At 34.7% G+C, this 13986-nt stretch overlaps 1 protein-coding gene across 6 annotated transcripts; it reads left to right on the top strand.

Moving 5' to 3' along the window:
- Positions 1-37: 37 nt before the first annotated feature.
- Positions 38-9959, top strand: LOC122598798. Of its 6 annotated transcripts, XM_043771286.1 has the most exons (5): positions 38-135; positions 4436-4520; positions 7324-7487; positions 7766-7833; positions 8648-8869. In XM_043771286.1, the coding sequence occupies exons 2-5, from the start codon at positions 4486-4488 to the stop codon at positions 8750-8752; spliced, it is 372 nt and encodes a 123-aa protein (XP_043627221.1). In that variant the 5' UTR covers positions 38-135; positions 4436-4485; the 3' UTR covers positions 8753-8869. The 6 variants fall into 6 exon arrangements, 2 of the variants coding, with proteins under 2 accessions (XP_043627221.1, XP_043627227.1); XR_006323740.1 differs by lacking the exons at positions 7766-7833; positions 8648-8869 and adding an exon at positions 9763-9959; XR_006323738.1 differs by lacking the exon at positions 8648-8869 and having other exon boundaries at positions 7608-7892.
- The last annotated feature ends 4027 nt before the right edge of the window (positions 9960-13986 follow it).

Genomic DNA, 13986 nt, shown 5'->3' with positions numbered 1-13986 from the left:
TGTATTTTACTCTAAAAATTAAAAGAGGGCAAAAACGCGTAGCTTTACGTCTACGCAGTAAATCTAAACCGCCCTAAATATTTACGGCTATATGTATAAAATTACAGTTCCAAATTCCTTCTGTACCTCTCCACGGTACGTTTTATCAAATTTTTAATCTTTCAAACTTTTTATTTCGATTATAATTTCTGTTTTCATGTTAGGGTTTTATTCTATTTAGGGTTTTTAAAAGTCTTGTTGCTTTGTTCGTAATTTTAGGGTTTGGATTCTGCAAATTGATTTTTTGATATTGTGTTGTATAAAATTGTTTTTTTATTATCGATTTAGATTATGAATTTTGCATGATTTTCGATTTGTTTTCATGATATATTTATTTATATATATATTTCATCAAATAATAACTACTATCATCAAGAGACCCATAATCTGAGTAAAGCATTGTTGCCTATAAATTTTGTTAGCTTTCGAATAGTTGATTATTTTGATGAAATATATTGTAAATGGTATCTTTTTGAAAACAATTGTATTTTTCTTTATTTAATTTGATTTTATTTACTTCTTCAAGCATTGCTATTTATATCGAAAAACCATCAACAACGACTACGTGATGTGAAATACAGTCGCTGCCTAAATTTGTTGCCTTTCGATAGTTGATTGGTTTTTTTGATATAAAACGGTAATCTTGGAGACATGTTTTACAAGTGATTATCTGTTTTGGTACGCTTTTAGTATTTTTTTTAGTTGATTCTGTATGTAGTTCTTCAATCATTGCCATTTTATATTGAAAAACCATCAACAACAGACGCTTGATCTGCAATACTGTCGCTGCCTATAAATTTGTTGCCTTCCCATTGTTGATTGGTTTTTTGATATATAATGGTAATCTTGGAGACGTCTTTTACAAGTGATTATCTGTTTTGGTATGCATCTAGTTATCTTCAATTTGATTTGTATTTCCATATAAAATGCTCTAACATGAATGCCTAGTAACATATCTGTTTTGACCCTTTACGAGACATGTCTGACCATTTGGATTGGTTTTTGACGTTGTCCAGTTTAGTCCTAAAACAAGAAGTCATTTATTTGTTTGGTTTAAAACTATATGCAATGCTAGCAATTTCAGCTAGTAGTGGTCCTAAAGTTTGGAAAAGTGACATAATCTGACCCGTTTAAGATGCTTATCCTTGTTTTTGGTCCTAGATGGTTTGATCAACGGGTTGACGGATACAGTGGGTTGCGATGGTTGACCTAGCGAAACCTGTTTTTCTTGTGGGCTATCGAGAATTCTGAAATAAAATGACTGCTTATGTAGCAAGCTAGCATGTGTTGTTGACTTGTTTATGAGCCAAACTTGTTAAGTCAACGGGTTGATGGCCAATTGGGAATGGTAGCCTAACTTTTGACCCGTTAGAGACATCTTGGACCGTGTAGACTCATTTTGATGAATCCAGTTTTGTACCAAAATGGTAACTCATATATTTGGTTGGTTTAAAAGTATCCGCAATGCTAACATTTACTAATGGCAAGTTGGGAGAGGCAGCCTAACTTCTGACCCGTTACGGGACCTGTCTCGGGCTGTTTTGACCCGTTTTTGACCCTATTCAATTTACTTCCGAAGTGATAAGTCGTTTATTTGTTTGGCTTAAAGTATCCGTAACGCTAGCATTTTCATCTGGTAGTGGTTCCAGAGTTTGGAAAAGTGACATAACCGGACCCGTTTTGTTATGCTGGCCCATTGTTTTTGGTCCTAGCTGGTTTGGTCAAAGGGTTGACAATATATTGTGGGTTTTGATGGTCGACCTAAACAAATCGGGTCAATGGGTTGACGGATAGTAGCTGGTCTGTGATTTTTGTGGGCTATTGAGATATATGAAATAACATGACCCGGTTATGAAACAAGTTAGCATGTGTTGTTGACTAGTTTATGACCCTAACCTATTTAGTCAACGGGTTGATGGCCAGTTGGGGAAGGCAGCCTAACTTTTGACCCATTGCAAGTCATCGTGGACCGTTTGGACTTGTTTTTGACACTCTCTTGTTTAGTCCCAAAATGATAAGTCATTTAGTTGTTTAGTTTAAAAATATGTGGCATTTACTAATGGCAAGTCAGGAGGCAGCCTAAATTATTACCCGTTACGAGTTATATTGAACCGTTTGGACTCGTTTTTGACCTTATTTACGTATTCCTAACCTGATAATTAGATTTTTTTAATGAGTCGGTTATTTGTTTCGTTTGAATGTATTCGTAATGCTAGCATTTACTAATGGCAAGTCGGGAGTGGCATCCTAACTTCTGACATGTTATGAGACAAGTCGGACCGTTTGCACTAGTTTTTGATCCTATCCAGCGTCTGCACCTGTTTTTGACCCTATCCAGTTTTGTCCCAAAACGGTGAGATATATGTGGTTGGTTTAAAAGTATCCTCAATGCTAGCATTTACTAATGGCAAGTTGGGAGAGGCAGACTAACTTCTCACCTGTGATGAGACCTGTCTCGGACTGTTTTGACCCATTTTTACCCTAGTCAATTTACTTCTGAAATGATAAGTTGTTTATTTGTTTGGTTTAAAAGTATCCGTAACGCTAGCATTGCTGGTAGTGGTTCCAGCGCTTGGAAAAGTGACATCACCTGGACCCGTTTGTGATGCTGGCCCATTGTTTTTGGTCCTAGCTGGTTTGGTCAACAGGTTGACGAATATTGTGGGTTGTGATGGTCGACCTAGCCAAATCGGATAGCGTGTGTCGACCCCGGTTTTGATCATAGTCTAGTAACTGGTTTGTGGTTTTTGTGGGATATTGAGACATTTGAAATAACATGACCAGGCATGTGTTCTTTACTTGTTTATGACCCAAACCCGTTTTGTCAACGGGTTGATAGCCAATTCGGAAAGGCAGCCTAACTTCTGACCCATTACTAGATGTCTTAAATCGTTTGGACTTGTTTTTGACGCTATCCAGTCTTGTTCCTAAACGGTAAGTAGTTTATTTGTTTGGTTTAAAAGTATCCACAATACTAGCATTTAGTAATGGCAAGTCAGGAGAGGCAGCCACTTCTGACCCGTTTTGAGCCATGTTGGACCGTTTGTACTCTTTTTCACTCTATCTAGTTTGGTCCCACAATTATAAGTCTTTTAAATTTGATACGTTGTTTATAAGTTTGGTTTGAAAGTATCCGTAATGATTTACTAATGGCCAGTTGGAGTTCTGACTGTTACGTGGCATGTTGGATCGTTGGGACTTGTTTTTGACCCTCTCCTGTTTAGTCCCAAAATGATAAGACTTGTTTTTGACCCTCTCCTGTTTAGTCCCAAAATGATAAGTCGTTTACTTGTTTGGTTTAAAAATATCTAGCATTTACTAATGGCAAGTCAGGAGGCAACCTAATTTCTTACCCATCACGAGACATATTGAACCGTTTGGACTCGTTTTTGATCTTATTTAGCTTATCCCCAACATGATAAGTAGTTTATTTTAAAAAGTCGGTTATCTGTTTGGTTTAATCTATATCTATTTGGTTTAATCTATCTGCAATGCTAGCATTTACTAATGGCAAGTTGGGAGTGACAGCCTAACTTCTGACCTGTTACGAGACATGTCGGATCGTTTGGACCTGTTTTTGACCCTATCTAGTTTAGTCCCAAAACAATAAGTCGTTGATTTGTTTGGTTTTGAAGTATTCACAATTAGCATTAACTAATGCCAACTTAGGACAGCAGCCTAAATTTTGACCCGTTATGGACAAATTGGACCGTTTTGACTTGTTTATGAACCTATCCAGCCATATAAGTAGTTCTTTTTTAACATGTCGTTTATTTGTTTGGTTTAAATGTATTTGCAATGCTAGCATTTACTAATGGGAAGTTGGGAATGGCAGCCTAACTTCTGACCTGTTACGAGACATGTCGGATTGTTTGGACCTGTTTTTGATCCTATCCAGTTTAGTCCCACAATGAAAAGTCGTATATCTGGTTGGTTTAAAATTATCCGCAATGCTAGCATTTACAAGTTGGGAGAGGCAGCCTGATTCTGACCCGTACATGTCTCACACTGTTTGGATCCGTTTTTGACCCTATCGAGTTTAGTCCCAAAATGATAACTCGTTTAATTGTTTGGTTTAAAAGTATCCGCAATGCTAGCCTTTTCAGCTGTTAGTTGTTCTAGAGTTTGGAAAAGTGACACAACCTAACCTGTTTATATGTTGGCTCCTTGTTTTTGGTCCTAAATAGTTTAGTCAATGGATTGAGGGATATTGTGGCTTGTGAAGGTCAACCTAGTCAAGTCTGGTAGCATGTGTCGACCGTTTTTGGTCATAGTCTAGTAACTGGTTTGTGGTTCTAGTTGACTATTGAAGAATCTAATATAAAATGACCTGGTTATGAAATAAGTTTATGTTAACGTGTTGGGCTTATGTATGTTGTATAATGAGATGTTACAGAGGCTCCTGCTCAGTGCTACTATATTGACTACTTAAGGCTGCATTAGTAGATGATGTCGTTTTCCATGGTTTGGAACATATTCAGGTATGTCCAATCTTACTACTTCAAGATTTTATGTCAATTTATAGATTTGTTGGTTTCATGTTGAATTTATTGACACTATTTGAATTCATAAGTAGGCACCTTCTTTAGCTGACATTATCTTTTGTTGACATTATCTTACCTGATGTGCATTGCGCAATACAATAGCTACCTATTAATTTGTTGCCTTTCGATAATTTATTGGTTTTTTGATATAAAACGGTAACCTTGGAGACATGTTTTACAAGTATTGAATGATGTTGTTTTCCATGGTTTGGAACATTTTTTAGTTATGACCAATCTGTTAATTAGTTGCTAGTGTAACCAGATTTTGCTTTCTTGAATAAAAAATTTCCATATAAAATTCTCTAAAATGAATGTCATCTAGTAATATTTGGCTGACACACATGTCCGACCAATTGGACTCTTTTTTGACCCTATCTACTTTAGTCCTAAAACAATAAGTCGTTTATATGTTTTGTACTTTGGTTTAAAAGTATCCACAATGCTAGCATTTTCAGCTGGTAGTGGTTCTACAGTTTGGAAAATTGACATAATCTGGCCTGTTTAGGATGCGCGCCCCTTGTTTTTGGTATGGTCAGGTTGACAGATGTTGTGGGTTGTGAAGGTCGACCTAGCCAAACCTGGTAGTATGTGTTAACCCTAATTTGGTCATAATATAGTAACTGGTTTGTGGTTCCAGTGGGATATCGAGAAATCTGAATTAACATGACCTGGTTATAAAACAAGTTTGCATGTGTTGTTGACTTGTTTATGACCCTAACCTGTTTAGTCTACGGGTTTGATGGCGAGTTGGAAAAGGCATGGCGGTCCGATTGGACTTATTTCTGACTTTACCTAGTTCTGTCCTAAAACGGCAAGTTGTATTTTTGGTTGGTTTAAAAGTATCCACAATGCTCGCATTTATAAATGGCAATGGGAGAGGCAGCCTAACTTCTGACCCATTACACGACATGTCTCGGACTGTTTGGACCCGTTTGGACCCGTTTGACCCTATTCAATTTAGTCCATAAATGATGAGTCGTTTATCTGTTAGTATCAAGTATCTGTAGCCGGTAGTGGTTATAGATTTTGGAAAAGTGCATAATGTGACCTGTTTTGTAATTCTGGCTTTTAGTGCTAATGGGTTGACGGATATTATAGGTTGTGATGGTCAACCAAGCCAATTCTGGTAGCATGTGTCGACCTGGTTTTGGTCATAGTCTAGTAACTGGTTTGACGTTCTGTGGGCTGTTGAGAAATCTGATAACATGACCTGGTTATGAAAAGTCAGTATGTGTTGTTGACTTATTTATGACCCTAACCGGTTTAGTCAACAGGTTGATAGCCAATTGGGGAAGGCAGCCTAACTTCTAACCCGTTATGAAACTTGTTGGACTCGTGTTTGACGCTTTTCAGTTTTATCCCAAAACGATAAGTTGTTAACTCCCCGCATACATATTTTGATGCCTTTTGATATAGATCGTAATCCTTGACTGTTCTTCAATAATTGCCATTTAAATTGAAAAACCATCAACAACAGCCATCACCTGATATGCAACACAGTCGCCACCTATAATCTTGATGCCTTTCGATAGTTGGTTTGTCTTTCGATATAAATGGTAATCTTGGAGATATGTTATTGATGTGTTATTCTGTTATGGGCTCCCCATGATATTATTTTATAAATTTTGTATTGAGGTTTGTTTTCTCACAATAGCTTTGATTATTGCTATGTTTTTTTTATTTGGTGTTTCTATTATGCATTTAGTTTTCTTTAATTTGATTTGGATTCACTTCTTCAATCATTGCCATTTATCTTGAAAGAACCATCGATAACAGAACCTGATTGGAATACAGTCGCCACTTATAAATTTGATGCCTTTAGACAGTTGGTTGGTTTTTCGATATAAAACGGTAATCTTGGATACGTGTTTTCCATGTAATTATCTGTTTGGGGCATCCCCCTAAATTATGCAGTTCGTTGTATATTTTCTTTGCTGGCTTTTTGTATGTTTTTTTGTTATCTCTATGGGCCACAGATAATCATATCTTAAGATGTAATCAATTTTGTTTCACATTATGCTTTATGGTGTAGAAACGGACCCTTTCTGCAAGAGAAACTGACGTGCTTATCACCATGGTTCATGGTAAATCACATTGATGATTTACCATTCCCATGTCAAATAAATGGTATGGTAGTTGATCCATGGTAATCACATTGGATAATGATGTTGTAGCATTTGGAGGATATTCTAATGTATATTATGGAAGTATACACAAAGATGTCAATCTCTCACTCTATGTGCTTTGCTTAAATATGCTATATGTTTGGTCATCCAAGGTCATTTCGCCTATCAAGTATCACTTGAAAGAAAACTAGGTGTTTTATTTCTTTTCCCACTTATGCTCTTCCACTCCATTATCTGTTTAATGATCAAGAAATGCTTTTAATTGCATGTATGTAGTATGTACACTTTTATTGGTTAAAAGTCACTTTGCATTTCAGATATTTTTAGTAGAAATTGCAATGTTTCTTATGTTTGATTACATTATTTAAGCGAGTTGAGCATTTTTTAAGAGGAAACATGAAGATTGAGGTTTATAGAAAGATGGTATTAATGTGCCCCCTTCTTGTTCGATAACTCTATATCTAGTAGAAAGACTAGAGTAAATCTCTTTGAAATAGCATGCATTCTTTCTAGAGTCTTATTCACTTCTAATAAAATTGAAGATCTAGGAATCTGCTTAAGCAGTCTTGTCTGTTTGTACTTTACTTAAAAGCGCCGATCCATGAAATTTCCAGGACCCTAAATTATCCTATGGCCTGGCACAAACGATGTGGGCGGGGATCTCCAGCTTGTTATACTTTTGGACAAGACATAGCTTCTCAGTTTAACCATATGAATGGACTCGTTCTCATCTCTAGATCTCGTCAGAATTGTCATGGAGGGTTTCAGTTGGTGCCAGGTTAGTGAAGCTTATCAAAATAACAATATTGATTACAGTTATCTATAATTCTGTAACTGCCCCTACATTTTTTTGTTTGCACTGACTGCAGCCAAAAGGTAATATGATCGTAGTTTGTAGGTACTTTCCATAATGTATGTGTATGTTATCATTCACATACTTGGTTACTAATCTAGCTGTAACTTCTTCGTCTCAGCGTGTCCATGTTATATCGAAAATTATGGATCATGTTTTAACATTGTTAGCTACAACGATCGTCCCTATTTTTTAAATTTCAGTGCTGTTCTGTTTGCGCACCATTGTGATGGGAAAATGTCCCAGAAAATTTACAGCAAGCAATGACTTGGTATGTTAATATGTTCCTGTAAACTTTACTTCCCAAGTTAAAGCATATTTTTGGCCGAAGGAATATCTAGTTCTTTACTTTGATTCTCGGAGGATTTATGGACCTCGGCCAAGAAAAAAAGAAAGGCCCGGAGGATTGGTGCAATAAATATAATTATATAAACTAAGATATAAAAACGATGATAAATGTTATAGCAAGTTGGTACATGAGCTTTTTTTTTAAGTACTATTGTTTAATTTTTGGACAAATGTTAAAATTTGTAACGGGCTTAGTTAACAACATATATTTTTTTTATATATATAGATTTAAAAAAATAAAAAGTTGGGCCCCCTAAAAAATCGGTTCTCGGCCGTTCTTCCATCTCGTCCTATGCCTAAGCCCCCCATGTTGATTCTTATTTACCAGAAACACCTGCCTGATACACGCAATACAATTGTTGCGCGCCTACAAATCTTGATGCCTTTCAATAATTGATTGGTTTTATATATGTAGAAATATAAACATGGAGACGTTTTTTCCCTATAATTATCTGTTTTGGGTTAGTCCAAGATTGTTAAATTAGTATCTTGTTTCATTTAAGAACATAAAACAAATAAATATTACTCCACTAGATTAGGATAAAAGCATCGGCCGACAAACGGTAACAAGAAAGACTAAATTTAAAGGAAATATGTGGGTTGGGCTATAAAGTAGAAATTCAATACTTGTTGGGCTAGATTGACCCCCAGCTCAATATCTACTTAGTGGTTTAGAACTTTAGATGGTACACCATAGGTTTGTGTCCTAACATGTAAAAATAAATGTCCTACTACAGTATGGCAATAATAAGTTCGTTGGCATTGCATTTACTCAACCATGTGGGATGGACTATGGAGTATGGACATGGAAAGTACTCGTAAAAAGTTATTTTAATGGCTAGTGGTAGCTACCAACAAAGTTGTATAGCTTTGAATTCATACTTATTGGCGGTATAGTGGTGTTTATGGAAATTGGATATGAGCGTGGGATTAGTACTATCAACTCATATTGGTCTTGAAAATGACCAAACTTTGTTAACTTGATGAGATCCAGCCTGAACCCTCTTTTCAATACTCAGACACGGTACTAAATGTTCATCTCTAGCGGGAATGACAAATTTCATTAGAAAAAAAAAATGTATTTCTTTGATATCACAAAACTTGATATGATAAGGCGTGTGCGCGTGAGATTAAAATATGTTTTGTGGTTTTGTTTTTAACTCATTACACCTTCAAACAAACCTTGTATCACTTTCATTCCCATTTCCTAATAACAAAACTCCTAAACCAAACCCATCCTAACTGTATATATGAATTAGCGATCAAGAAAATTGGACCAACAGGCGGGATACAGTTTGATTTATGTGCTCCTAATACATAGCCATTAGCCAGACCAGTCAGCCATATTGCACCCTGTTAACTATATATACGTACGAATTGTACTTGTTAGATTTATGGATTTTTTATTTATTTATTTCTTTAACAAAATAAAACCATTGCTTATGGTGGTGTTTGTATATCCAAAAATTAAATAAAAGGTGCAAAATACTACCTTTTTCCTTTATTTTATGTCACAACTCACCCGTTTTCAACTTCCCATTACCTTTTTTTTTATAGGGATTATGTCACTACAGTATAATCAACTATGACTTAATAGTTATGTAATATAGTGACATTTCAAATTAGCTACCCGATGTAAGTACCTTTCATTTTTGTTTTTTTAATGTACCGGTTGACCAGTTGTACTGGTAGCCGGTAGCCCGGTAACAATGTTAATTTTACTTTGAGATTTTGGCACTAGAGTGTAACCAATTATGACTGAATGGTTATGTTATGTAGTGATCTTTAAAACTGATTATCTGATGTAAGAACCTTTCATTTTTGTTCTTTTCATGTACCGGTTGACCACCAGTTGACCTGTTGGACGGTTATGGTTACGATTGTGGGTTGTGAACTTTGATGAGATGGATGGTGGATGGTGTTCAACTTTGTGATGTGATATGAAAATTTGTTTATTTTTGAATGTAGAAGAAATGAAATGAAATTGATTGTAGGAATAAGATTTGGGATTTGTTCTCAAAGAGGAAACATGAGTACCATCGCTACGTACAGTACATTTATAAATGTATCTATACATCTATTTAAATCTAGTTCAAAGTTTAGAAATGTAAGTTATATCATTATTGAATCGTGGTCTGAAATCAATAAAGTTAGATATTGAGTTACAGTTTCACATTTGCTTTCTGGAAAAAATTGTTGTTACCGAAGATAGTGTCGGAAATTAGCCGGAGAAAATCACCGGGGTATAAAGTCGTCGGAGTAACCCGGTAGCATACATCGAGTGAACAAAACAGAGAGTTTCTTACATCAATTTAACACTTTCATAAGTCACTACATTACATAACCATTCACTCATAGTTGGTTACACTCCGGTGCCTAAATCCGTATTCTTTTTTACGTCCAACGTACGTGGCATTACCGGTTACAAATAGGATGTTACCTGGTAGGATACATTAAAAGAACAAAAATAGAAGGTACTTACATCAGATAGCTAGTTTGAAAGGTCATACATTACATAACCATTGAATCATAGTTGGTTACACTCCGGTGTCATAATCCCTTTTTTATATATATAATAAAACTTGGCAATTTTATTTGGTGTGAATCTCAATCTGTTTTTTATGGTTTTACAAAAGTCCACAAAATGTAACACCAAATTTAATTGGACCAACATACGCCTCGTTTATTCTATGTATTTCTACCAGTTTGAGTTGTACGTGTTCTTATTATGGCTAGGTAGATTGAAAAGTATGTTTACAATCAACAGGAAACCAGACCGTCCAAAAACCATAAGCGATCACTTTCAGTTAGGCAAAATGAACTGATCGAACTGATGATGATTTTATCGCGCTAACATACGTAAGTAGTCAACTGATCATATACTGTACCTCGTTTACCATGTACAAAAGAATAACAAAAGAAACAGCATTTATATCCCGGAAAGGAGGTGGCCGGCCTATGGAAAAAAAAAATGAAATGTGTCATGTTTTTAGATACTGGACCTATGGAAGCAATAAAAAGAAGCTAAGCTAAAATGAATGTACTTTTACATACACGACTTGTTCGATCGAGACTAATTAATATGGCAGATGAGATATTTTTCTCATTGTCTCGTCTATATATGTTCGTTAGTGATAGTAATGAGGACAACATCGATCGATTTCTAGTCATTTCTCTGTTTTCTTTCAAATTTGTTTTTGTTTCTTAACCATTTCTCAAACCATCAAGTATCTTTCTTTCAAATTTTTATCATATGACCGAATCCATAAATCCATTCCATACACTCATTAGATGAAATAGTGAAATACATGAATCATGGATTATAGGTATCTTTTTTGAAGAATCGAGACACTCTTTGTTACTTGGTAAATACTAGCCATTCCTAATGAAGAGTGTATAATTACTCAATTGGTCTAATCTTTTTTTTTTTTTCCTTCTTCTTTACATTGTCTTTCAAGAGTATCTCATATTCTAACACCACCTATACGAGATTATGAAAATTTCGAAGAGTCTTTCCATTATCCAACGTTCAATTATTGTTCTGCTTCCATCCTTGTTTTTTTTTTTTTTTTTAACATTCAGTCGGTAAGCGAGATCAGGGAAGCCTCACCGTATAATGGTGAAGTCTTGCACGTATCCTAGACAACGTGGTGTTGACCATGAACCGTTACAAGTATTCGGAGGAAAAAACCCCAAGACTTGCCATCCCAAGGTTCAAACTCAAAACCTTGGGTAAAACCTGAGATGCCTTTAACCAGTTGAACTAGTCATCAATGGGTATCCAAGACCTTGTCGCTATTATTATTTCAGCTTTGGCACTCATTTCATTATTAAATGGAATTGGTTATTTTGCTTATAATCACTTACTAATTTATCAATCATTAAATGGTGTTGTAAAAAATGGGAAACTCAATGATGAACGAGAAATTGCAATTAAACGACTTTCAAGAACATCGGGACAGGGGCATGTGGAATTCAAGAATGAGCTCATACTTATATTGCCAAACTTCAACACCCAAATCTTGTTCGAGTTCTAGGATGTTGCATTCATGGAAAGGAAAAGATGTCAATTTATGAGTATTTGCCCAACAAGAGTCCGTTATTACATGGGTTGCCAAACTTCAACACATAAATCTTGTTCGAGTTCTAGAATGTTGCATTCGTGGAAAGGAAAAGATGTTAATTTACGAGTATTTGCCCAACAAGAGTTTAGACCGATTCTTGTATTGGAATCCGTTATTACATAGGTTGATTTTTTATAGATTTGTTGTATTCTCATATTTATGGTACATGACATCATTTAATTGAGATTTAGCGTTAAAAACTAACGATATTACCTTTATTCAAAACCTTTTAAAAACGAAATCCTTTATTAAACGAAAATTAAATAGATTCTCTAAATTAGAATTTTCGAGTAAACAAATTACTTTTTTATGGATTTTCCTTTTTTTTTAAACCTAAAATGAAACCATTTGAACTCAATTCCTAAAAGATATGGGGGCTTTTATCCCTTGAGGGCTCTAGGCCATTGCCTAGCATACTTCCTTTTTAAAGACGACATTAGCCAGTTAAGCCCATGTCAAAAGCCGATTTCCTTGCTGTGTGATCATTTGTAGTCCAAATTAACCAAGCTTTCATATTTGCACCTTTCTCAGCAGGATAGAAAGACTTTAGAAAAAAGTTTTTTTTTTTTTTCAGTTCATAAATTTTTTTTCTAATTAATCATTGATTAACCACCCGGTAAATAGTAGGGAGTAGTTTTTTATTGGGTCCTGCTATGAGAACACCCCAAATTACTAACAAACACAACCTCATATGGTATGACAGGTGACTTTTTTTTTGACAACTCGTATGACCTGCACATAATAGTTATAATAGTCTTTTCCTATCATATTAACCACTAAAAAAGCTTCAAGTTCATCAAAAAATTTGTTTAATCTTTAAACAAATTTTTGATCCACCTTCATTCATATTTTCAGTTCTTTCCCGATCGGTTAATATTTGTTCCTTGATTCATCTTCATTTTGTCGTAAGGTGTGCGCTCTGTATGGTGTTTTTTATTTTGTCGTACGGCGTGCGCTCTATAACATGAAAAAAAACAGAGATGGCAAAGAAAAACTTGTAATACATGAGCAGAATCTGTGTTGATGAGCAAAATTTGTATTTATCACATAGTGACTATGTTTATCGGTGACACAAACTCCAAAGAGTGGATCACATATTCATGTTATTATAATAAAATTAATAAAAGGACAAAAACGACTCAACTTCAATATTATATTGCCACTAGGGTGAATATGGATCGGTTTGGATCCGTTTTTGGCTAAAACTGATCTCCGAATTGATCAATTCGGTTTTTAGAAAATCAAAACCGTTGGATTCGGTTTTTGTTCGGTTGTGTTTTTTTGGTTTTTCGATTCGGTTTGGATCGGTTTCAGTTTTTATTCGTTTTTTTTTTGAGAAAAAAAAGATTTTACTTCTTTGTTTATGATGTTATATATTTAATTTTCAATTGTTAACAAAAAAAACTATGATATAGAAACTAAAATATATATATGCTTTTTATTAACTAATTATACTTTTTAGGTGTTAAAATTGATATAACTGTTATAAAATGAATTAATTTTATTATACGTTTTCATCTAAAACATATAATTTATATAGATTTGTACACTAAAAAGACAAAAAGTTTAAATATATTAACATATTTACAAATTTTATGTAATAAATATAAATGTAATATGATATAAATATAAAATAAATTAAAATATAACGAGTTCGGTTTAGTTCGGTTTTTAATCGGTTTTTTGACATATGAAACCGAAACCCGAACCGATCCGTTCGGTTTTTGAAAAACAAAAACCAAACCAATAGATTTCGTTCTGTTTTTGGTTTTTTGGGTTCGGTTTTGTCGGTTTTTTTCGGTTTTTGGTTTTCCGGTTTGGTTTTTGCTCACCCTAGTTGCCACACAATAGACATCACATGTCTCAAGTTAATTTGTTACTTTCTATTATATATCGTCATTTTAATATAATAAGATACGAGTATTAGTTTAGGTTGGCAGGTAAAATCTTGA

Source organism: Erigeron canadensis, chromosome 1 (assembly GCF_010389155.1).
Source record: "Erigeron canadensis isolate Cc75 chromosome 1, C_canadensis_v1, whole genome shotgun sequence".
In the NCBI taxonomy this organism is placed as follows: Eukaryota; Viridiplantae; Streptophyta; class Magnoliopsida; order Asterales; family Asteraceae; genus Erigeron; species Erigeron canadensis.
This window is presented reverse-complemented; position numbering and strand designations above follow the sequence as displayed.